Raw genomic sequence first — 24785 nt, forward strand, 5'->3', positions numbered from 1 at the left:
AAAAATCATTGGTGTTTTAAAATGTACACAATTTAAATAACGTATATTAAATGTCTGTATGGCATCTGAACCACCAAGTGACTTCATTAGGTTGACGTGTACCAATAAGATCCAATACAAAAGATGTGTAAAAAAAAAAATAGAATTAAAAAGATGATGTTTTTTTCAACAAAATGTTTACTCTGTCGTTTGTAGTTTGCTGTGGTTCCAAACACTGTCGCTGAATATGGTATGGGCGCCGCAGCTGCTTTGGTTGTGTTCAGGTTGTTTGATGTTGTCCTCAGCCTGAGCAAGCGTGTGACATTCTACCTTTGTCCGCTTTTAATTAAAATCAGTGCTGGACCAGCATAGATTATAAATGGCCGCATTTGTACTTTCAATTTCCATGTCATTATGCTGAGCACACCGGCATGCATTTCCATTTGTAAGGCTGTGGGAGACAAGTGTGACAAAGGAAAGACACTTTTTCAAGAATAAAAAATGATACCGTTGACATTTTATGGCAGCTGTAATGTTAAAACTCATAAAGGCACAAACATGAGTTGTGAGTCCAATTGAAACCAATAAACGAGTGTCCCTTGTACGAGGTGCCAATATAAGGGCCATTAACACTCATTAAGCCTCCATCATTAACCTGGTTTTAATAAGGAAGCCGTGTAAAGTGCACTTAAACTAATGAGAGTCGTTATAGATCGCACTATGCCAATTGATTGACAGCTGGGGATAAAAGCTTGGTCAACTGGGTAGATGAGTGGATAGGAGGGCGGTTAAATAGGTAAGTAGGTAGGTAGACAGTCAGGCAGCTAGGTAGGTGGGTAGATACTGTAGGTCGTTGGCATATGCAGTATCCATGTAAATATGTCATCAGGTAGGTTGTAGCTAGATATGGTAGGTACTGCAGGTTGGTATGAAGGTAATTACATTGATTGGTAGTTTGAGAGGTGAGTAAGTAGGAAGCTATTAAGTAAGTTGACTTACTTGTAAATTGGCAACTCCAAATGAAGTAGATAAATAAATATTAATATTAATTCAGATTTTACAGAAAAAAATATTGAAAAAAAATAATTGCATATGCAATCGCAATACTGATGAAGAAAAATTGTAAATTGATTTTTGTTTTGTTTTTGTTTTTAATCCTTCAGCCCGAGTAGATGGTAGGTAACCAGATAGATATGTAGGTTGGGTAGGCATGTTTGGTATGTAGATCGGTCATTAAGGTTATAGATAGGTAAACAGGTATGTACTTCAACATCATATATTCCGATGTCAATAGCCAATCAATTTCACAATTTTATTTGAGAAATTCTACAAATGTTTTATTTACATTTAGTTTTTTTTTCTTTTTGCCATGTCTGGGTGCATAAAAGAAGCGCTTACAAAGGAGGGCTTCGTTTTTGTGCTTCAGCATTACAGCTGTTGTCTTTGAACGAACACTCGTACCGTGTGTGTGCGTGTGCGTGCGTGTTTATGGAAACTGTTCATCGGCGCCCTCTCAATGACTGAGTGCATCAAGAGGACAGAGGGTCGGCACATGGAGGGTTTACACAGCGGATCCACACATGCAAAGACTGTATTTTGTAAGTATTTAACTCTTACTGCCCACTCATGTTGTGTACTGTGTGCATTATGACCACGACTGATACTAAGCAAGGCGATGCTGCAATCAATCCACATTGTTAAGTGTTCAGGTGGAGGATTTCAAATGAGCAAGTAGAGATGTGATTGACATGCTAACAAGTGTAAACGGTGGCGAGCTTTGTGAGTCATACAAATGGACACCCACGCACACTTTAGGCTATTAACCACCGGGCAAGAGGCTTCAAGACCAACAATGCTTTCTTGTCTTGCATGAGTCAACCACTAGTGTGTGTGTTGTGTTATTGCGAAGCAGCACAATGTTGAGTTGTCTTGTGAGATTCGCTCAGCAATTCACCCTGACACCCATCGACTCGTCAGTTCAGATATCTACTCCATCCATGTATCGATGGTTCACTCACTCACCCATTTGTCAACTTGCTCATGCTTTTACCCAATCATGCTCCTTCTATTGATGGATCGATCCATTATCCATTCATCCATCAATGCATGATCATCCATCCATCATTCATTTCATCCATCCATCATCTATGCACTCATGCTTTTAACCAAGTCATCCACTAGCCATCCATCCAGCCTACCTTTCAATCCTTCATCCATCCATCCATTTTACCCATGCCTTTACTCACATTTCCATTTCTTCCAGCCTCACACCTCCACCCTATCCCATTGAATGTTTAAATGCAGCCCCTCTGAGCTCGATCAAAACTGTGCCTTCTTCGGTGTCATGCTAATGGCACATTACATAAGCCAAAAGTGTGCTTGCCATGTGCTCCATCCCTTACATGGAAACGACAAGAGCGCCATGAAAGCCTATAGGATCAGACAAGAGAAGATGTTGATGTTGCCGGTACAAAGCTCGGCAACCTTGTTTCATGTCATTTCCATTGAGGGCACGGTGCCCACTACGCTCTATAAAGTGGCTGGCCTCATTCACCTACCAAAGGGGAACGAATAGGGAAAGCAGGGAGGGGGCTTGAGAAAAAAAAAAACAACAACATATGAATCAGTGGTAGTAGCTTTGTAATTGACATAGAGACATTTTCGAGCTAAAATGTATTTTTGGGTCATTACCTAGTCATGTAAAAAATATAATTGCAGGTCTAGGTTCATTAAGACCTATGCTATGATATTTTAGTCAATAAGATTTGGTGGTTACTGATTTTTGATTACACTCCAGTATCTGCTTTTCATCGCGGACACAATGGCTGAAGCTGGGTGGTGGTTTTCTGACGGTGGTGTTCTGCAGTAGGATGTGGGTCTGCCTTCCACAGATGATTCCCAGCCTCTGTTTAGCCGTCCTGTCCAGTCTGACAGTCTCGTCCCAGTCGGGTGAGTCGGACCCCATACACATGATACAGTGAACGCCCGATAAAATGTGCTTCATTGATGTTCCCACAAAGCAGAGAGAATATATGCCTGTGAATGTTTTTGGGCTCTGTTTGAAGGTGATGCTGCTCCTTGTGTGTTATCTTGTTTGAAGGTTTATCATTTTTGAATCATAAAAAGCAAATTTTTCGCTTGCCACTAAATAGCGTTTTGCATTGTATAGCACGAAGCTAGCTGACTTTCATTCAACAAAATTTAATGGAACATTTTGGTGTTCAAAGATACGATTAATCCTCTTTTGTTTTCTACACTGTAGAATCTACAGCATGTCAGTTTAACGGTAAACTTCAATTGGGACTGACAAATAAACAGCTTGAAGCATTCACGCTTTGCTTCTTAATTTGTGAACGATGCAATCAACTGAGTCTTCTTTTTACTTCCTCAAAGTGATGTTATAGTGAGAGAGGCACTAAGATTGATTCACTTGATTCAAGGGACTAATTGGGGTAAGGGGTCATTCATTAGCCGCTTGTATGTTACATTGAAGTAAACAACAACAAAAAAGTGAAGTGAGAGATGTGTACATGACTAGCTCTGACGGATTTATACGTGATGGACTAACAACGAAAGCCGCTTATTTGCCACAGCAAAAAGTGAAGCCATCAGCCACCATCTTGCGATGCCACTCGCTAAGTGTGCCTAACCTGAATGCATTCATTTCCCCGGTGCGCTTTCACATTATTTAGCTACAGGAAAAACGTACGCACATTAAAAAGGTAAGAATGCAATTATAAGTTTTCTCTTATCTAGTATTTCTCCAAGTGGTACAGAAAGATCCGTCTCCATCATGTTGTCAGAGCCACAAACAATAAAATGGATGTAAAGCATATCTGGAAAAAAAAAATCTGCTGCAAAATGCAAACCAAAATGTAAGCCAAGATTCATGATTCGGACATAATATACTCTGAATGTTCGATGCAAATAATTAATGTTCGTTTTTTGAGCATAAAACACACTCTAGTCCACTGCAAGTCTGTTTATGACAAGAGAGCTGCAAGCCGGAATCATGTCTATGTCTAGTGATGGCGCCACAGCGCCATTTAGTGGTGTTGCGGAAAATTGCAGCCAATTGTGGAACTAACAGACTTTGAAAGACTTTGCACAGGGGAACGTTTTGGGTCAGTTAAATCGTGGATCTTTCTATTATACTTCAAAATGTGTGTTTTAATAATATGTTAATAGTCTGCAACGTATCCCCTCCAACAAACAATAGTCGTACCCCTTTCCATAGATATGACATGGTTCCAGTTGTTTGGCAGGTTTGGAGGAGGTGTTCTTTGGTCCGCAAGATCAGACAGTCAAAGAAGGAGAGGAGGCCTCCTTTCGCTGCGTGTCTGGCGAAAGCTCGCCCCCTGCCACCATCCTGTGGATCAAAGATGGCAGTTTGGTCACCACAGGGAAGCAAAGCCAGGTGCTGCACGCTTGACCACACTACACACAGAAAGTTGAGGAAGTTGTTGGATTGATTTAATTTGTGCTTTTCCTCCTACCCATTCAGGGAGAATACGGTGGCGGACGTCAGATGAAGACGTCAGGAACGCTTCACCTGGTCAACGTGAGCGTGGAGGACGGCGGCACCTACGTGTGCCAAACCGTTAACCCTTCGCTCAATATCAGCAGGAAAAGCAGGCCGGCAAAGCTCACCGTGCTCGGTACACAACACACGTTCACGTTTTCCTCCTTCCTCCTGGTTTGAGTGTGTACATTAAGAGTGGAAGTAGAGAAAAATATTTCATGACAACATTGATTTAAAAGTCTTACCCAGGCTTGTTTAAACGACCTGTTTTAAACTTTTAAGCCTATTTTGAAACCCTAATTTGAATCCCTCACCACCGCTTGAAACCCTAACAGAGGCTTGAAAACTTATTTTGAAGCCCTGTTTTAAAACCATGACCCAGATTACTTTAAACCCTGATTTTAGATCCCCAACTAAGGTTTGAAACCCTCCATTAAAACCCGAACCCTGACTTGACACGCTACCTTAACACTGGCTTGAGACCCCAATCTAAGTCGCTAATTGAGGTTTGAAACCCTAATTTGAAACGCAAATGGGGCTTGAAACCCTCATGTGAATACTAACCCAGTCTTTTAACCCTGATTTGAAACCTTAACCTTGGATTGATGCATTGACTGGAAACCCTAACCCTGTTTTGAAATCTTCACTTCAGTCTCGAATTGAGGTTTGAAACCCTGATTGGAATCCCTAACCCTGGTTTGACACCCTTCCTTGAAACCCTATCCCAGGTTAGAACCCCTGATTTAAAACCCTAATTTGAAACCAAGACTTGAAAGCCCAATCCTGGCTTGAAGCCCTACTTTGGAATGGGAGCCTACTACGAAGACGCGAGGGGACTTTTATAATCGTAATTTCCCGGTCTAGCGGCTCCTTCAGTGACGCTGCGGCCGCCCGCTTTAACTGTGGCCCTCGGCGGCCGAGCGTCTCTGCGCTGCGAGGCTTCAGGCGAGCCCCCACCGTCCATCATCTGGCTTAAGAGAGGACACTCCAAGCAGACGGGGGCCAAGATGACCTCGGGGTGAGTCGCCATTGACATCGCTATGCGACGTTCCAATGAAGATTTTGAGATTTGAACTGGATTTTCTCACCCAGAGCGAGGAATGCTATGCTCCGTATCGAGTCGGCTCACAGCTACGACGAAGGCACGTATGTGTGCGATGCCTCTAACGCGCTCGGTAGAAGTCAAGCCTCAATCACCCTCGCCGTCGCAGGTATGAGCTCGTACTCTGCCTTGGATGTTTTTCCTCATAAAAAGTACAACTCAATTCCCAGATTTTCTAATTATATTCTTACATTTAAAAAAAGAAAAAAAAACATCCAGGTAAAAATCGGACATCATTCTCATACAACTCATCAAAATATTTGGAGCTTTTTACCTCAAAACTCCAACTATGTCTTTCTTGACTTAATTCTATTGAAAATGATGATTCCATTTAAATAATATAAAACTATATAAATCATGCATTCTTAAAATTCCTTGTGTAATTATAACTTTATAATTTATATTTTCCAATTATAAATCACACACTATTTGAATTATTTTATAAACTTGTCACTTAGTTTTCACACAATTAATTTGAAGTAATTAAAAATTAAGATTTTTTTTACCATAAAAATTCTCCCGTCTTTGTTACTAGAAAATAAAATTAATCGTTTAAAACTGAGCTCCGCTAGAAAATTTTGGCTTAATTCTCTTGATAAAAATCATTGAATTATATATTTTCAAGAAAATACAATTTTATTTACATGTATATATGACATTTCCTAGTGAGTCCAATTATGGTGAATAGTTTGGAGCGGGTGACATGCAGGCTTGGGGGGTCGGCAGTGCTGCCCTGTATGGCTGTCGGGGTCCCGCCCATCTGGTACGCATGGAACAGAGACCGTGGAGCAAAGACCCCCATTAGCACCTCTGACAGGATACACATTGATGGTGAGTCAATAATGTAAACCGTACTTCTCAAACTTTCTGAGACCCAGGGAGAAAATTTTTCAGATGGCTCACTCATAATCTTTACATACAGTGTATGTATGTATATATATATATATATATATATATATATATATATATAGAAATGTGTGTGTGTATGTATATGTAGATATTGTTGAAGTGCTGATGTCATCCCTCCAGAAGAAGGCGCTCTACACCTTTCAAATGTGAAGGAATCTGACGCAGGAGACTACTTTTGTACCGCACAGAACAGAGCAGGACAACAGCAGCGACGCACTGTCCTCATGGTCATGGGTAGGCTAAAAAGAGTTTCAAAACAGGGTTACAGTTTCAACTAGGACTCCTGGTTAGTGCTTGATGCTTGTGTTTGAGTTTGAGTTTTTTGTTTGGGTAGGGGGTTGGGGCGATGGGGGTTGAGTACAGACTGATGTTTGTCCTCAAGTACAAAAGTAAAAATAAATTGTCATTGCCAATTATGAATTATTTAACAAATGTGCATTATTCCAGCCCATTTGGGTTTCAATCCAGATTTAGGGTTTGAATCTAGTGTTACGTTTTTAAAGTAGGATTTCAATGCAGGGTGAGGGTTTTAAAGTTCACTCATACTTAAGAGTTACTCGTGTTAGAACAATGCCAGGATTTGAAGCCCTACCTCTGTCATTACAACTTTCAGGCTCCTGGTCCTCGTCTGTATCGCCACAACTCCGGTCCACGAGCATCCCTCCTGTTCAGCCTCTGGTGACTCAGGTGCAGCCTCCAATGCTGCCGCCACCTCCGTATCCCAACTTTCAACTGGAGCTTCCTCATCACCCTGAACCCCAAACGGGCACTCGCCTCACCACGCAAGCATCCACACGCCCAACTCACACCAGAGCGACCAAATCTTCTTCAATCTGGCTCCAAAACTCTCTCCAAAGGCCTTCCATCCGGATCCGTCTTCCTACGCTGGAACCTGCAGAGATCCGAGGGCTCAGAGGGCTCAATGCTTCTGGGGAGCGAAATGGTAGCCGGCAGGATCAACCGGTGGCGTCGTCTAAGGCGGAAGATGAGGAACCGAGAAACACGTCGCAGTCGCCTATGACCAGCAATGACCCTCAGTAGGTGGACACAGAGAATCAATGGCAATCATTTAGGGTGACAACAACGCGCTGATAAGTTGTAACCTTGGCTTGAGACCACTCATTGAAACCCTTTTCCTTGCTTGAAATGTTATTTTGAAACACTAACCCGAAAATGAGTCCCGAACTTGAAACGATAACCCAAGTTTGAAACCTCGGGGTAGATGACTTCAAGCCAAGCTTAGAGTTTCAAAGTCGTGTTTCAAGCATGTGTTAGAATTTCAAACAACAGTGAAGATTTTAAAGCGGGTTTTAAAGACAGGGACGTTTCAAGCCTGGTTTAATGAATCAAAGCTTTTTTCACTTCTGTGTCATTTTCTGGACACATTGCAGCATTGCACTACTTTCCCAACTGACACGTGGCTTCATGTTTGCCTTTCCAGCTCTAGGGTGACTCCGCAGTCGCCTTCGTGGTTGCCTGTTCTGGAGAAACATGATGTACCCATCGTGGTGGGCGTGGGCGTGTCTCTGGCCTTCATCTTCATCACCGTGTCCTTCTACTCCGTGATTCAGAAGAATGAGCCAGCACCCACCGGACGTGCAGGTCAGGAATTGCAGAAATGTGGATATCTTTACCTATGAGGTTAGTTAAGGTAAGTCGATGGGGTGGGTCCAGTTCTGGTACCTCCTGTTTCCATAAAAGGTTGCAGTTACGAGGTTCACTCGAGGGAGTGAATATGACGTCCATTAAATGAGAAAAGAAGGCCACATTTGAAGGCCAATGTCCTTTGAAAAAGTGAAAAAAACAAAAGAAGGCTGTATTTAAAGGTGTATGAGTATCCAAAGCAGTGGGATAAGTATCCAAAGAAATGTCAAATAAAGGCCTCATTCGAAGCCATTGGCCATAAAGCAGAATAGTGGTGTGTCATCCAATAAATGAGAAAAGAAGGCAACTTTTCAAGGCCATTCATAGGTGGCCATGAAGAATAATGGCAAGTGTATATTTAAAAAAAACAAGCGACAAAAGAAGACTTTTTTCAAAGGCCTGCAATGGGTGACCATGAAGGGGAGGAGGACTTTAAGTATCCTGAAAAAATGAAAACAAGGGCTGCATTTAAAGGCATTCCAGAGATGGCCATGGAGCAGAATTGTGGTGTGGCCTGCAATAAATGAGACAGGAAGGCCATATTTGAAGGCCTTTAATGTGTGGCCCAGAGGGACTATGGCGGGTGTCACTTAAAAAAATAAGCTACCAATGTAGAACATATTTAAAGGACTTCAGTTGGGGCTGTGAAGGGCAGTATCCCCCAACAATGTCAAAAGAAGGCTACATTTGAAGGTGTTCCAATGGTAGACGTGATGTATAGCAGTGGAGTATCCTTAAAAAAACAACAACAACAAAAGAAAGCCGCATTTGATGACCTTTAATCGGTGGCTATGGAGGCTAGGAGCTCTTTCAAGTCTCCTGGCACGTGGCCAAAGAAAGCAGCATTTGAGTACCTTTACTGGGTGGCCATGAAGGATAGCAGTAGTGTACAATTAAAGAGAAATGAAAAAAGATGTCCCATTTTGAAGGCTTTCAGTGGGTGGCTATAAGGAGAGTATTGGTGCAAAGCATCTTGAAAGAATGTCAAAAGAAGGACACATTTCAAGGCATTCCAAAGGTGACCATTAAGAATAGGATCAGTGTGTCATTGATCACTTAAATAGTAGGCTGTATTTTAAGACCTTTTAAGAGCAGTGTTGGTGGAAAGTCTATTAGTACACGTGTGCATGGAAAACAAGAAAAGCCTGAAAATCGAGTTGTCTTGCAAGCTCCTGATTTCCAGCATTCACATTCAGGACCGGTAGTTGTCAGACTACATGGCTGCATTGCAATCTTACACAATGAAGATCATCCTTTTGGTGTTTTGTAGTTGCCATCTCTTTCTGCATGTTCAGAGCATGCTAATCGAGCGCGAGACCTACTGCAAGAGCTGCCTACTTGCAGCCGAAGTGATTGAGAAAACGTTAAAAGCTACCCGTCCTCGAAAACGTCGGGAGGCTCTCGACACACTCTTGGTTGAGAACAAGGTGTGCGACAGCTTGCCTCCCAGCAAAGACCAAGACAAGCTGGCTGCCGCCTGTGTACATCTCTTCAATTCCTTCAACGAGGACTTCTACTTTACTTTGCTGAGTGTCAGGCCGCATATGTTGGACAGCATCCTTTGCTACCAGAAATCTGAGGTGTGTGTGGGGGTGAAAGAAGAGGATGAGGATGAAGGACTTCCGGAAGAATCTTCTGGGGATTCCGAAAGCAAACTTGTGGACAGACACACGGATGCTTTTCATGGGGAGAACAAGGAAGAAGTGCACATTGCACAGCCTTCCCAGACTCCACCAAAAGATGAGTTTTGAAAGATGTAGTTCCACTGTCGAACCATTAATCATCAGTACATTAAATGTTTGATGACTACTTGATTGATGAGATGGCTTGTTAATTTTTTTTTTGTGACAGTGTTGGTGAAGGAATAAAAAGTCTGCACAGAAAAATGAAAAAGATGCGCAGGCCTTTCGTTGTGGCCATGAAAAATTGTAGCTCTGTATCCTAAACAACAAAAAATATGTTGCATTTGAAGGTGATACATTTGTGCATATAATGCATTTGAAGGTATTGTAAGGGTGGCTTTTAAGGATGGTAGCATTGTATCCTCAAATAAAAAAAAAAAAAGCAAAAGAAGGCTTCGATGCAACAATAAAAGAAGGCTGTATTTGAAGTCATTCTAGGAGTGTCCGTGAGGGAAGTCGTAGTAAGTGAGGTATATATCTGTATATGAAGGCTTTCTATGTTTGGCCATGAAGAAAGGTGGTAGTGCATCCTTAGAAAATTTTTTTTATTCTAAAGCATGTAATGGTGACTATGGAGGAAAGTAGTGGTCTAAACACTATCCTGCAAAAACAACAAAAGAAGGCTACATTTAAAGGTATTCCGAAGATGGCCATGAAGGATGCAAGAGGTGCATCCTTTAAAAGAAACAATAAAAGGGCAAATTTGAAGGCCTGCGATCGGTGGCAATAATGGGCAGTACTGGCGCCCAGTATCTTGCAATTACGTCAAAAGAAGATCACAGTTGAAGGTCCTCCAACTTTGGGAATGCAAAATGGTGGCAGTGCATCCTTAAAAAACAAACAAAAAAAAAAACAAAGTAAAAATAAAAAAAACAGGTCTTATTCTAAGGCCTGTGAATGGGTGGCTATGAAGGACAGTAGTGGTAAAAAGCAGAAAAATGTCAAAAGAAGGGTGCATTTGAAGGCTGTTTAAGAGTGGCCGTGAAGAATAGTAATGGTTTATCCTTAAAAAAACAAAAACACAAGTCAGTATTTAGATCCAGTCAGTGGGTTGCTAAAAGGCCAGCAGTGGAGTAATGAAGCCTGCAATAATGTCAAAAGTCTGCATTTGAAGGTATCCTACAGGTGGCCATGAAGAAGGTAGAATTATCCCATCATTGAAATAAATCATAAATGAAGTCAGCTTTTGAAGGCCTTCAATTGGCAACTAAAAATGAGAAAAGGCGGCCACATTTGAAGGCCTCCTAAGGGTGGCTATAAAGGAAGATACAATAGTATGTGTTTAGAAAATCAACAGTATTTAAGGGTTAACATCACTGAGCAGTGTGCAAGGAACGGTTACAAGAAAACCAGAAAAACTTGAAAAATCTGTTGTCATGTCAGCTGCTGCGTCTCTGCATTCACATTCAGAGCTGCTCGTTGTCAGCCAACAACTTGGTTGCTTTTCAGTCTCGCACCATGACGATGCTCCTTTTGGCCCTGTGTAGCTGCTTGGTCTTCCTGCACGCTCACGCGGATGATATAGACCGCGAGACCTTCTGTCACAGTTGCATCCAGGTGGCCAAAGAGTTCCAGATAGCAATGCGAGAGCCTTCCGCTCGACGTCGCCGGCTCGCTGTCGACGACCTCATCATCGACGTTGACGTGTGCAACAGAATGCAAGGCAGCAAGACTTACTCCAAGGCCCAACTTTCGGCCGCTTGCGTGAAACTCTTTGATGACCACTATGACGACTTCTACGCTGCTTTTGTGGATGGCAGAAGGAACAGGGTGGATTCCCTCCTTTGCCACGAGAAGTCCAATGTGTGTGTGGGGTTGAGAGAACCGGAACCGGACACAAGGAAAGAGGCTTTGCGGAGCGTCAAAAAGAAGCCAAAGCAACAGAATGCTAAGACTAAGCGCAAGTCCAAAAATGAAAATGTGTTGAAAAAAGATGAGTTGTGACAACAGCAGAATCTTTGTTGAACCATTGATTAGCAGTATATTAAAATGTGTTTGTAACAACTTAATTGATGGCTGTACTCATTCTTTTGCATTGTGGACTTGGACAGAATCAGTGTATCCTTAACAAAAAAAAAAAAGTCTTGCAAATTTGACACAGCACAGAGAATTCTTGTTCACTAAAAAAACTGTAAAATAAATAAATGAATTAATAGTATTTGAGGCGTCACTTCACTCAGATGCTGTGGGCGTGTCGGAATTCACTGAAATGATGCCCAGCTCAACTGTCATTCAAATACCTTTACTACGAGTTGAAAAAAATAGAAGCTAACTTTGTCTGGTATATAAAAAATATATAAAAAAGATCTGTTTAAATTTTTTGCTGGTTGGAATATTGCACGGCCTCTCAACACTGCATCAACAAGGGGCTCTAAAGCGGACAGGCCAGCCCACAATCACATTCTGGCTGTCAATTCTAATGTTTCAAAAAAACAATTCCTTCCTCATGGCATTTCCGCCTTTTTCACCATGACATGTGTGCACTCACAGAAAACAACAAGGCGCTTTAATTCAGCTACACTAAGTATAGAACTCTGTTGGCTACACGTTGGCTGTCAAGCTGGACTTTCCCCTCCCTCCCCTTCATTTTCCCTTCTGGCGCATTCCACTTTCCTCTCTGGTGCAAGAGTTCTTTTTCTCCAACTAGCCTTCAAAAAGCCTGTCGGATGAACACACTGTGCACTTTTTCTATTGAATTGAAGGGACTGTGTGTAAAATATTTGTTCAATGTTCATTATTTAAAAAAAAAAAATCACGATTGATTTCGATAACATGCGAAAAATTTGGCACTATTATATAAATGTTATTATTTTTTTTCATGTAATTGTGGGTGAAGTTATCACTAATTATATTACATCGGGTTGGTCTCCCTTACAGGAGGCTGTCATATTTTGCCGCCATCTTTATGCTCCGGAGAACCGAAGGAGTCAAACTTAGCGATCATAGTTCTTCAACATCATGACTATCACATGTATAGCGATGCACTTACTTCGTCACTTGAGGTAATACTAGAAGTCATGTCATGTGTCAAACTCGAGGCCTGGGGGCCATCTCCGGCCTGCAACATCATTTTATGTGGCCCGCAAAAGCAAACGTGTGAGTCAACTTCATGTTTCTTGCAAATTGTCTTCACTTTAAACAACATGAAGATAAGAGATATTGCAAACATTTTTCGCTACCAATGCCCTCTAGTTGTACAAACAATTTTTTACTGGCTTTGAATTTCAATCAATTTGTTGTGTTTCCAGTAGGTTGTAATACAAGCCAATTATGAATCAGTTCACAGTCATAACGACGCTCCGAAGCAAACAATAACTTTCTCCATGGCCTGCGATGGAAGGCTTTCAAATATTTTTTAAGAATACACCACTACTTTGCTCCGTGACCACCCTTGGAAAGCCTTGAAATTCAGCCCTATTTTATCTCTTTTTTATGGGAATGAATGTCACACCCTTACTATCCTACTTGACCATCCATGGAAGTGCTTTATGCAGCCTTAATTTTCTAGTTTACTGGAGAATTCACAGCTAATACTCTTCCCAGTCTCACATGGGAGGGTTTCAGGTGCGGCTTTCTTTTCTCGACCACTATTATGTTTCTAAAAAGCAAGCAAGCAGTATTTGAAGGCTTACCTGTAGCATTATGAGTTCCTTCAAATGTAACCTGCCAAGGACATTTGACACTTTTCCGGTTCTCTTCAGCCCAGAGGACCCTTGGTGTCCCTATGCATCACACGGAGCGCCATCACGCAGGACGGCCATATGAAAACCGGTGTGTAGAAGAACATTGACTCTCAAAGTCTCAAAAGTGCATGCTAACCTCACATTCCGTATGGCGTGGGCAGGGCCTTCGAAGACGACGAGTGCTTGGCGGTGACAGAACATAACCCCAACATGTCAGACACCAGAGCCAGACCTCCAGGCTTGCAGATGCAGATGGAGCCCACTTGCGAGGACCCACGCTCTGTCACCGTAGAAACCTACCCCGAGCCCATCGCGGACACCAAGGTACAAGATAAGCGAAAAAGATTTACACTTGGCATTTAAAAAGAAGTACAGATACTTATGTAAAAACACAATGGTAAAAGTTCAGCGAACCCCTGCAGATAAGTGTTTAAACATTTAATTTCTTTGACATCCTGATGCACCTGAAAAACAATTGCATCAAATATGACCAATTTTGGGTTCATTTTAACCCAATTACAGGTTCAAAAATGGATCGACTGCAATCTGGGTCAGTTTTACTCAAACAATTGGGTTTCTCATTGGACCGCAAAAATTCGATCCCATCTCAGGCAGTAGGTGGGGTACACCCTGAACGACGAACAACCACTCGCGCTCACACTCACACCTAGGGCCAATTTAAAGAGTGTCCCAACCTACCATGCATGTTTTGGGAATGTGGGAGGACACCAGAGAACCCGGACAAAACCCACGCAGGCACAGGAAGAAAATACAAAGTCCACACAGGAAGGTCTGCACCTAGCCGGAATGAAACCCTGCACCTCCGTACTGTGAGGCAGATGTGTTAACCAGTCCCCCAAATTAACCCCAAAAAATTGACCCAACAATTTGTTTACTCTCATAAAAAAAAAATATCTGAGAAATTTGACTCAATACAAACAACCCCTGAATTGGGTTGATGTAACAAACAACTTTTTAGAGTCCTGAACTTTGTTGAAGTAAGTTGAGGAGCTTCACTTAGACAAAACTTGCACTAATAATTGCAAATAACTTCTGTTGTACATGCTTTGGGCACCAGGGACAGTCCTACAGTACATACAAATAATACACAGATTTAGTTGCCTGCCCCAAAAATAGACTTTACACAGATCTAATCGCCTGGATCGGATCGGCAGACATTTGAAATTTTATGCAATTACGGTGATCGGTTGTAATGTCATAACTTACTGATTGATCAATGATGTCAATGATCATATCCGCAAAGTAAGAGATTAACGCAAACACAGGGGTGTCTGGTGCAGGGGAGTCATGTTCCCCCACCCCCATTTTTGGGGGAGAATTATTCAGGTTTAGTTTTTTTTTTTTCAAATGCATTTCAATGGGCGTCAATTACACGCGAATATTGGCTATTGGTGGGCACGGCCAGTCCCCGTAAATACCAAGGGTTGACTGTACTTCAATCCCCGTTACACTTTGTAGATTGACCACGGTGAGGTGGAGGAGATTGAGGACGAGGAGAAGGGCCTTGGTCCTCCCAGTACTCCCAGCTTGCAGTTGACAGAAGAGGAGTGGCCAAGCATGGCGGCAGACAACCGAAGCCTGTGCCAGGATACCCTGCCTCCGCCGTCCTCCTTACCCTCTCCATCGCCTTCCCCACCCGACACCGGCCTGCGGTCCTCACTCACCCTGCGGGGGGCCGAGGCTCTGGCGGCCCCCGTCCACCACAGCCTCAGCGTGTCGCACGGAGGCGCCCCCCTGATGATTTCGCACCACGTCACGGTGGGACACGCCACCGTGGCAGTGGACGTCCATTTTTATCCAGTGGCCGCCACTGCGGCACCCACGAGCGTTGCCACTTCTGCCCTTGATAACAAGCAGGAGAACGACAAGGCTAGACTCCATCAGAGCAAATGAATTCAAAATACAGTAATATAAAACACTTAAAGCAGGAGTTCTCATTTTTTTCTGCAGAGGGACCCCTTACAGGGAAGAAATGTTTCCAAGGATGACCTCGTAATCCATCCATCCATCCATCCATTATCCGCCGCTTATCCGGGGTCGGGTCGCGGAGGCAGCAGCTTCAGCAGGGAGGCCCAGACTTCCTGCTCCCCAGCCACATCTTCCAGCTCTGCCGGAGGGATGCCCAGGCGTTCCTAGGCCAGCCGGGAGACGAAGTCTCTCCAGCGTGTCCTGGGTCGTCCTCTGGGCCTCCTGCCGGACCTCGTAATTGCAACATTAATTAAAAATGTGTTGGTGCATTCATTGCTCAACCAACATTCTAAAATCAGTTGGATCAAAAATAACTAAATTATGGGTCAAAAAGAGCCCGACCCTACTTTGTCAATTTGACCCAAATTTTTGGGTTATTAATTTAATCCTAAAACTAAAAACTTGGTTTTAAAGAATTACCCACAAAACAACCCTCCAAATAGGATGTTTGGTGCAAAACAACCCATTTTGGGGGGTTGAGAACAATTAGTTCAATCTTTGGTACCCACTGATATATTTTTTAGGTGGCATTCAAATAACACAAGCCAAAGACACTGGATTTGCGTGAGTTTGTGTGCGTGCGTGTGCGTGTGAGTGAGTGAGTGTGCATGTGTGCGTTTGTTTCTTTTTTATTAAATGTCAATATCATTGGAGTCACTGTAGTGAAAACCATTTGAGAACGATCAAAGCACATACTGTGCATCAAATCATATTTCAGTTAACATAAAAAAATTGTATGAAGACCATTTAATGGCACTACTAAAGAATTTTGAAAATTACTGAGATTTTATGTTGTAATATGTAAGTATTTACTAAATGATTTATAATGCCTTGGGGCATTTTCTATAACATTCCATTTCTTGAAAGCAACTTTGTTGTAATTAGTCACTGTATATTACGTTACAATACATGATGTTAATATTGATTTTTTTGGGGGGAGTTAGCAGTTTCTGTAAATGGATATTTAAATGTGCTGTGTGTATTGAATGTTTAGCCACCCAGCCAAGGACTTTTTGAATGTCGCAAATCTTATGCCAGTGTTTCTTCTAGTGTCACATACAAAGCTGACTGTTAATATCTTTTTAAAAGACCAAAGGGGGCGACAAGGGGCTACAACCGTGCTTGTGTAGAATGCAATGGTCATCATGTTGTTTTATTTTGTTTGGTGAATGTATATTTGGAGACATGATGAAAGGACGTGAAATGCAATGGTCCTCTCTGGTTTGCATTTATTCCAGGACACATTGTAATCGGACAAGACAAAAATAAAGATCTTGGGTTCACAAAACTGTTTTGTGGGTCTACTTTAGATAGTCACAGTCCTAATAAATTTCTAGTTGCAAGGATAAAGTAGCCATGGGGGCACTATTGAGCCATATTTTGAGGGATCTTTTCAAGAAAAAAAGAAAATGGCTGCTATCCTTTCTCATTACGGACATGGGTTCTTGAGAATTAAGACATTTTTGGTCTTCTCATAATAGACATACTAATAAAATTTCATGCTGCTGAGTGAAACAGTTTTTGGCGAATTTTTTTTTTTCAATATTACAAAGGGTTCTGCTGAGCCAAATTTGGGTGAATCACTTCGTACCAAAATAACTGACTCCCTGTAACCTACCAAGCAAATTTCAAGGGATCGTTTAAGGATCATGTCTCCTAAATAGATGAGTTAAAGCTCCGCAGCTTTCTTGATCTTGCTCTCCTCCTGATGGAGGGGAACTCGGAAGCTGACGTAGGGACACCACTTGGTGTTGAGGCACACTAATTTTTCCAACGTGGATGTTTTGACCAAGTCAAAGCCCACCTCCCCTCCAAAGGTGCTTGGCTTCCAGTACTGGGGCGAGCACAAGGGGTTGCCCAGCAAGCCCTTCAGCGAGAAGGGGGCGCCTATTTCTACCATGCTCTCTCCAAAGATGGAGCCAGGTCGCGGCTTCTCCAACAGGATACCAGGGTAGAATTCCAGGGCGTCAATGTGGCCGTAGTACTCCAGCAGCCCCGCTGCCATGTCTTCATCATCTATTTGAGAAAAGTAACGATAGCTATCATACCTTAACTTAACGACTACAACCAGCTCACATGATTCTTCTGCCTTGTCGCGCAGCCATAATAATAACTGGTTACTGACAGTAAGCCTAGCTTAATACATAGACTAGGATCAGATGGTGTGACGCTTCCTTCATTTTGTACATGCATATTTGGCTACTAAGAGTTAACTTCTTAGCGTAAAGAATAGACAGGATATGTGAATCCACCTCCTGAAAGAAATGACAACACTATCTGTGAATTTTAGGTTGGTGACAGTTAGCTTAGGATAAAAAATACAAACAGCGAACATGACTCATAGTACTTACCGTACCATAAATCAAAACTTATGAAAGATTATCTAGTAATTGACAGCACAGCAGAGATATTAACAACAGGTCACATTCACAGCCTTGTAAAATACTCAGTCGTCATCTTTTGTGTACCTGTAAATTCTCTGAATGAGGTATAGGGTCTCAAGTTGAACTTCTTCCTGTATTCGTTGAAGGGCTGCATACGAGTCTCTCTGGATTCTCGGATAACCATTTCAGCCACTTCAAGCACCACTTCATGAGAGTTTCGGCCTCCGCATACCTGAAAAAAATAGCAGGACATCTTAGAAAAGGTAAATAATTGCCAGTAAGCATTCATCATTTAGTCTTCTCCTACCTGTCCTGCTGGTTGCCGCGAAAATGACTCCACCAGCTTCTCCACGCCATAGTGCAAAAGCAGTGAGGTGTTGAAGGAGAAACGCGAGTGCGGAATGTCATCGCCATCCACATGGAAGCTGTCTGGCATCAATGGGTGCCAGTGGTACAGGTGGCAGAACTCTAGGGCGATACGGTTGCTGTACTGGAAGCGCTGGTTGAAGAGCAACGAGGGATCAAATTTGAGTTTGAACAGGTAGCCGCTCAAGTGCTGCACATACTCCTCCGTGATAATCTTGATGATCTCGCCTGCATAGGTGAAGAAAAAAATAGTTGGTTTACGGATTATGGATTATATATGTTTTTTAAAAAAAACATCGATTCAACATATCCATCATTGATCTTTCGCTTACTTGACATGGTGTCGCTACTCTGACTTTCTCTCGAATGAGTTTCTCATCCTACTCCTAAGGGTGAGCTTGGACAGCGGATGAAGATGATTGCCCATAGGCATGAATGGTCTATAGTAGACCCAATATGAATATTGCAATCACCAGAGAACATTACAAGGGGCCCGATCAAATGTCTTTCCGAACCATTGGTTCAACAATCGGCAATGAGGTTGGTCCAGTGTTCCATAATTAGGACAGAAAAACACATTTCACCTCCTTGATCTAAATTTCCAATAACAGCCGGACTCTCTCCACTGGTACTTGACCACTGAGTGGGAACTGGTTCTCATGGGGGTCTTGCTAGTTCCAGTAAGTGACACATTACCAATGACAATGAGCCTGGCGGTCTGGAAGAGCTGTTCGTCATCCCAGCTGGGGTGCTCTGACTTGAGGATATCACACACTCTGTTGTGCTCTCTCAACCACAAGGTGGCATACAAGGTCAGGCCCGGCAGCATTCCGAACAGCTCATGACCGACAGCCATTCTCTGCTCGGAGGGGAAGCCTGCCGGGTACACCATGTTAACAGGGGCCTCGGACACCTTTGGAGGGTACACCTCACCTTTCACGAGCTGGGGACACACCAAATAAAAGACCACAAATTTCATGAAACCACCATATCAGCCGAGGTTATAAGCTGCTGAAAAGAGATTTGCTTACACAGAACTTAAAATTCGTCAGTTTAAAGGTGATCACATTAAACGCAGAGTCAGGCATAAATGTTAACTTTTTTCTCACTTACCTGATATTTCAGCTTTCCATCCTTATGAAGACGAAGTTGTAACTGCCGTGTGAGTGTATTGCCGTAGATGTTGCTTCCATCAACCTGTAAAAACAAATACCATACTTTCCGGGCCATAGGGCACACTTTAAAGTCCCAAAATCTTCTTTCCGGGACATAGGGCGCACTTTAAAGTCCCAAATCTTCCCCAAAAGAAACAAAGCGCCTTGTAAAGCGACGCGCCCATTATATGGACTGAACATCACTCTCGATCATCAACCCTTTTACTCATTGGGCTGGTCGGAGTGCATGTTAGCACACCCTGCTGGTCAAAGTCTGAGTCATCTATGCTTCGAATTGACCGTGACTTATACATTATGTGACTATGGTGTTTGGGTGATGGTGTAGGAGAAAGCTGGACAAAAGGGCAGCTGTCCACAATGTTGTAGTCTGTCTTATCATTTATGTGATTGCAAGCAAGAAACGTCCCAGGTTTAGACAACAGACTGCAAATAGCCCAAAGCACAACAGCACATCTCTCTAAACAGCCATGTGATTGGCTGAGTCTGAGTGGCTCCCAAGAAGCCATTGCTGTAATTGGCTAAGGCTGAGTGGCTCCCAAGAAGCCATTGCTATAATCATCTTGTGTTATTTTTATTTCTTTTGGGTATATTGATGGCATGAAAGATACATGTTTTGTGTTAATCTTATTACTTTGTTTCATTGTTTGCTTGTATGCTGAGTTTTCTTTTGGTTTTGATTTGAAACCGTGACTCTAAGGAGTGTGGTGACCAGTGAAGTCCCTCCCCTGACGTTGTCTAGTCGATGTATTGCCAAGACACCTCTTATTGGTTAGAGTCAGTGTTATTGACAGTGATACCTTATAGTTTCAGGACATCTGTCAGTGAATCGGGGTGATACCTCCGACAGCGATCCCTTAAGGGATTGAGTCCTGGTAAGCTGGCATCAGCTAGCGCGAGCTGAGCTGAGCTAGCGCCTTGTAGTGCGGCGCGCCTAGTATATGCATTAAATACGGAAATAGCACCCTCAACTGGTGTTGCGCCCGTTGATGCAGCGCGTCTTATGACCGTAAAAATACGGTAACTTGTCAATGATTAATTAGTCCAGTTGCCCTGACCTAGATGATTTTTTGTCAGTTTGGTACAGTACAGTTTCCTTCGACAAACTATCATGACCTTAATGATAAAGGGTCTACATAGACAGCAGTTTTCCTATACATAAAGTTGAATTGAATGCAACTAGACTCAATTTGATGAAGTTAAAATGCCTTCGAAGTAGACAACTACCTGGATGATGTACTGCGATGTAAATTTTTCTGTCTATAAAAGCTTAATTTAAGACAGCCAGACTTTATTGAATCATAGTCCTGTGGTTGAAGTTCTGACAACTCACCCCATGTCCCAGAGCTTTGGTGAAGCCTCCCTGTAAATTACGGTCGGTGCGGAAGAACTGGTGAGTGAAGTGTTGAGCCATGAAGGCAAACATCACATTGGTTCCCCCTGGATCCGCCCGGAATTTATGCCGTCTGAAAAAACGGTCTGCCAACGCTTTGGGATCGGGTAGATCTGGCTTGCCTGTGGCCAATGAAAAACATCCTTTTGGATTATCATGGGATCGTCCGAGGAATTTAAAGTCGTACCTTTGGTTCCCATGGGCAGAGGGCAGTCGTCTGGGATTGGAGGTAGGATCCGGGTGTAGTAGGAGGTGTTGTGGTAGGACTCCCAGCTGAGGTAGCCATACTTGGTGTTGTAGGTTGGGGGACTGGGAATGAGGTCACTGCGAACTTTGGGATGATAAAGCACACCACAGAGAGAAAAACATCCAACAAGCAAACTAACCTAGAACCTTCAAAGTTGTACTGTCCAGTCATTAGCCTTAAGTGGCATTGATGCCTTCTGCTCAAGAGCTGTTTTGTGGCTCACCGGTCAGCATGAGTCTCATGAAGATGTCCTGCAGGAAGGAGGTGTTGACAAAGTCCCAGAGCCACCCGAAATGTGTCATGAGGTAGTGGATCAGCTCTGGGTTGGGCTTTAGCATGAGCCGAGTCCAGGTCCAGAACTCCGCTAGACAGAAAGAAGAAAACTAATGCAAATTCTTCAGAAGTCTCCTTTTCCATCCACCATCCATGCATTATACGCTTATCGTCACCAAGGTCACAGGTGTGGTGGAGTCTATCCCAGCCGTCTTCGATCAATGAGGGCTAAACCACCCTGAATGCGTTGTCAGCCAATCGCAGGGCACACATCAAAAAACAACCAGTCACACTCACAATCACACCTAGTCTTAACTTAACTACCACGCATGTTTTTGCAATGTGGGAGGAAACCGGAGAACTTCTGCCAATCAGCGCCTTGCCTTGTTTTCTATTTTTGTGTGAGCCAATCAGGTCCATCTCTCAAACTGTATCCCATCCAATTAAATTCGTATCAACGAATTGTGCTCCCTTTGGCTTCTGTTTCAACCAATCACCTATTTTGCTTTCAGCTTCTTTCTTGTCCTTTTTTCCCGTTTCAGCCACCCAACTCCTTGGCTTCCCTTCCCTACCAACCAATCAGCTCCTTCCCTAGCCTTTTCCACTTGTTTCCGTCACCCAACTCATTGCCTTCGCTTCTGTAGTTACCTGTCAGCTCATTGTCTCTGACCTTATGTTCGACCCAGTTGTCTATTCCTTGAGTTACGCTGCAGTAACTGAAAGCATTTGTAGAGGACAACTACACTTACGATGGGTGCAGTTTTTCCCGTAGAAGCCAGTGCGGGTGCAGTCGCACTCGTAGCTCTCGGTGCCCAATCGCACGCAAACTCCTGAGTTGTGACAAGGGTAGTAGCAACACGGGTTGACTGTAAAAAAAAAAAAGGGGGCGTAAGCACATATGTTGTACCTGGCATCATCAGTGAGAATGTTTTCTTTGACAGGATGGGTGACCCCTTAAGTGGATGCCCTTGCCTCCCGCTAATTTGGAACGCAAAGTACATGTCGCTGATAAAACTACTTAAGCACAGTAACAAAATATTTGTACTTTGTTACTTGCCACCACTCACAATCATAGAGTGGTACGGGTAATGGATGCATCGCAATGTAGGTGCAGGAAGTCCTCATGCAGCGGAAACTTTGTGATCATATCTCCAATGAGCTTCCTGTTTTGACTTCTGGAGGGGTTTTTTTTCCCAGATAATGATACGCTGCGGCTTTATGGCTTCCTTATTGGTGCTGAACAACAGGCATTAGATAAACACATGCATGCCACATTACACAACCCTCTCTGTGAGGAGAAGGGGCGCAAATGAACGCAGGCAAGTGATTGGTCCATTGAGACGAGGCATAAATAAAGTTAATCAAGTTATTTTTCACTCTAAATTTGTTTGAATACAGTTAATTTGATGTCTTCTAATTTGATGTTTTCCTTCCCCGCACAGACACAAATAAAAATGTATTTTACATACATGTGAAATACAGATACATGCATATATTTCATTAAATACATCATTTTTAAAGAAATGTAATTCATTATTGGGTAGAATTAATAAGTTATACAATAATTTAAACACTATCACTACTACTACTAAGAATAATACTGATAAAAGTGTGTTTGAAGTCACTCATGTAAATTGGTTAGGAAAATTAATAGTAATACTATATAAAACAATACTATAGTTGTCCCCAAACAATTCAAGTGAAACAAAATGTAGAAAAAATTTGTTTAAAAAAATGTCTAAAAATAAATGTCATGAAATAAAACAGTTTTAAAAATTACATAATTTTACAAAAAAATAAAATTAAATTAAAAAAAGTTCAATTTTATGGAAATACTAAGGAATATAACTGTTTTTTTTAATTAATATAATTCGACTAAAAACAAAATAAGATGAAATGCAATTTTAAAATTAAGGTTTGAAAAAACGGAATTGGAATAAAAAAAAAAAACCAAATTGGTTTCTAGAAATTTTTTTTACTATACAGTGAACCCTCGCTACTTCGCGGTTCACCTTTCGCGGGTTCAGTGCTTCGCGGGTCTAAAAAATATTCGGGGGCATTGTAGTTTTGCCGAGCGGCACGACGGGGCGCTGGAGCGGTTAGACGGCCGGCGTGCGCCGAAGAGGAGAGTGGACGAAGAAGAGCACGTTCCCCCGGACACGATCGGTGGCGACGTTTCGCGCCGTTCGGACCGTGCCAGAACTCCGGCCGGCGTGCGTGGCAGTTAAGCTGTAGAGGAGCACCTTCCCCGGGCACGGGCGGTGCCAAGCGGCCCCTAAGTTTAACCGAATGGAAGCTCCGGAGGAGGAGGGCATGCTCGCGTCACAGTAAGCCGAATAGGAGCACCTTCCCCGGGCACGAGCGGTGCCAAGCGGCCCCTAAGTGTAACCGAATGGAAGCTCCGGAGGAGGAGGGCGGGCGTGCGTCACAGTTAAGCCGAATTGGAGCACCTTCCGCCCGGGCACGAGCGGAGCGCGAGGCTGTCAGTTATGAATGAATAAATGAATAAATAAATAAAGAATGCCACCTTTCATTTCATAGGGCACACCGGACGGCGTACCAGCAGGTAAAAGTCGGAGTAATTAAATAAATACAAAAAGAATGGCTGGGGAATAAAAAAATAATACGTTTTAATAATAATTTGTTTTTTTTGTTATAACATGAATTTCACTCTCTCTCTCTCTCTCACTACCCGTATATATATATATATATATATATTTATATATATATATATTTATATTTATATTTATTATATATATTGTATATTTTTTTAAGCATTTTTGAAGGTGCGCCGCTACTTCGCGGATTTTCAGTTTTCGCGGGTGGTCTCGGTCCCCATTAACCGCGATAACCGAGGGTTCACTGTACTTATATATACTTCTAAAATTAAAATAGCAAAATACAATTGAAAAGGAGAAATAAATGATTTCTAAATGGGTTTTAAACAAATTTAAAACATTTACATGATCCAAAAATAAAGGATTGGTTTTATATTATGATAAACTTTGATCAACTATTTATGGTCCTCTTAAAAACCACACAACTAAAACAAAGTACTGTGCATGAAAATGGTAGTATAAATAAGAAAATAATCATCCATATTAAAAAAACAAACAAAACAAACAAACAAACAAACAAAAAAAACAAAAACAAAATTTTGAATGTATTTTGTTCAAAAGTCTTACCAGCACCGCTTGAGCTCTCCATTACCACCAAGATGATCAACAACCATGTGGTCAGCTTGCTTAACTCTAAATAGGTTGACATTTTTTTTGTATTTAGCAAAAACATCACCATGACTAGTTCATAATATTAGTTGGGATTTCTATTTTTTTTTATCTTGAATAAAGCCATACCTTTCATCATTTGTACATAAATGGAGTAATGGTGTGAAACCAGGAGTGATGTCGAGTCAGACTATAAAAAAAACAAACTATGAT

General features: G+C 42.3%; 2 protein-coding genes across 3 annotated transcripts; one reads left to right on the forward strand and one right to left on the reverse strand.

Moving 5' to 3' along the window:
* The first annotated feature begins 1363 nt into the window (after positions 1–1363).
* LOC148344145 (uncharacterized) lies at positions 1364–16792 on the forward strand. The gene is made up of 13 exons (XM_088293928.1): positions 1364–1577; positions 2811–2928; positions 4245–4396; positions 4484–4637; positions 5366–5519; positions 5594–5712; positions 6270–6434; positions 6633–6746; positions 7126–7549; positions 7954–8114; positions 13540–13609; positions 13683–13845; positions 15001–16792. Exons 1-13 carry the CDS (start codon positions 1560–1562, stop codon positions 15433–15435), a joined length of 2247 nt encoding a protein of 748 aa, XP_088150054.1. The 5' UTR covers positions 1364–1559; the 3' UTR covers positions 15436–16792.
* ptgs1 (prostaglandin-endoperoxide synthase 1) lies at positions 16715–24774 on the reverse strand. Of its 2 annotated transcripts, XM_088293892.1 has the most exons (11): positions 24702–24774; positions 24531–24596; positions 22095–22211; positions 21296–21436; positions 21013–21156; positions 20766–20947; positions 19374–19457; positions 18957–19203; positions 18202–18488; positions 17979–18126; positions 16715–17526 (listed from the first exon to the last, which is right to left on the reverse strand). In XM_088293892.1, the coding sequence occupies exons 1-11, from the start codon at positions 24709–24711 to the stop codon at positions 17180–17182; spliced, it is 1773 nt and encodes a 590-aa protein (XP_088150018.1). In that variant the 5' UTR covers positions 24712–24774; the 3' UTR covers positions 16715–17179. The 2 variants fall into 2 exon arrangements, with proteins under 2 accessions (XP_088150018.1, XP_088150009.1); XM_088293883.1 differs by lacking the exon at positions 24702–24774 and having other exon boundaries at positions 24531–24612.
* Positions 24775–24785: the final 11 nt, after the last annotated feature.

This window comes from Idiotropiscis lumnitzeri, chromosome 1 (assembly GCF_059441095.1).
Source record: "Idiotropiscis lumnitzeri isolate Australia: NSW breed Sydney's pygmy pipehorse chromosome 1, RoL_Ilum_1.0, whole genome shotgun sequence".
Lineage (NCBI taxonomy): Eukaryota > Metazoa > Chordata > Actinopteri > Syngnathiformes > Syngnathidae > Idiotropiscis > Idiotropiscis lumnitzeri.

What these genes read in the sequence shown, in the direction of transcription:
- LOC148344145 (XM_088293928.1), top strand. An exon ending in AATCACCCTCGCCGTCGCAG is followed by an intron (nt 5,713 to 6,269) that starts GTATGAGCTCGT and finishes GACATTTCCTAG; the next exon opens with TGAGTCCAATTATGGTGAAT. An exon ending in ATGACCAGCAATGACCCTCA is followed by an intron (nt 7,550 to 7,953) that starts GTAGGTGGACAC and finishes TTGCCTTTCCAG; the next exon opens with CTCTAGGGTGACTCCGCAGT.
- ptgs1 (XM_088293883.1), bottom strand. Translation starts at nt 24,612, where the DNA reads ATGTCAACCTATTTAGAGTTAAGCAAGCTGACCACATGGTTGTTGATC. An exon ending in CGGGAAAAACTGCACCCATC is followed by an intron (nt 21,437 to 22,094) that starts GTAAGTGTAGTT and finishes CTTTCTGTCTAG; the next exon opens with CGGAGTTCTGGACCTGGACT. An exon ending in ATGGAAAGCTGAAATATCAG is followed by an intron (nt 19,204 to 19,373) that starts GTAAGTGAGAAA and finishes GTGTGTCCCCAG; the next exon opens with CTCGTGAAAGGTGAGGTGTA.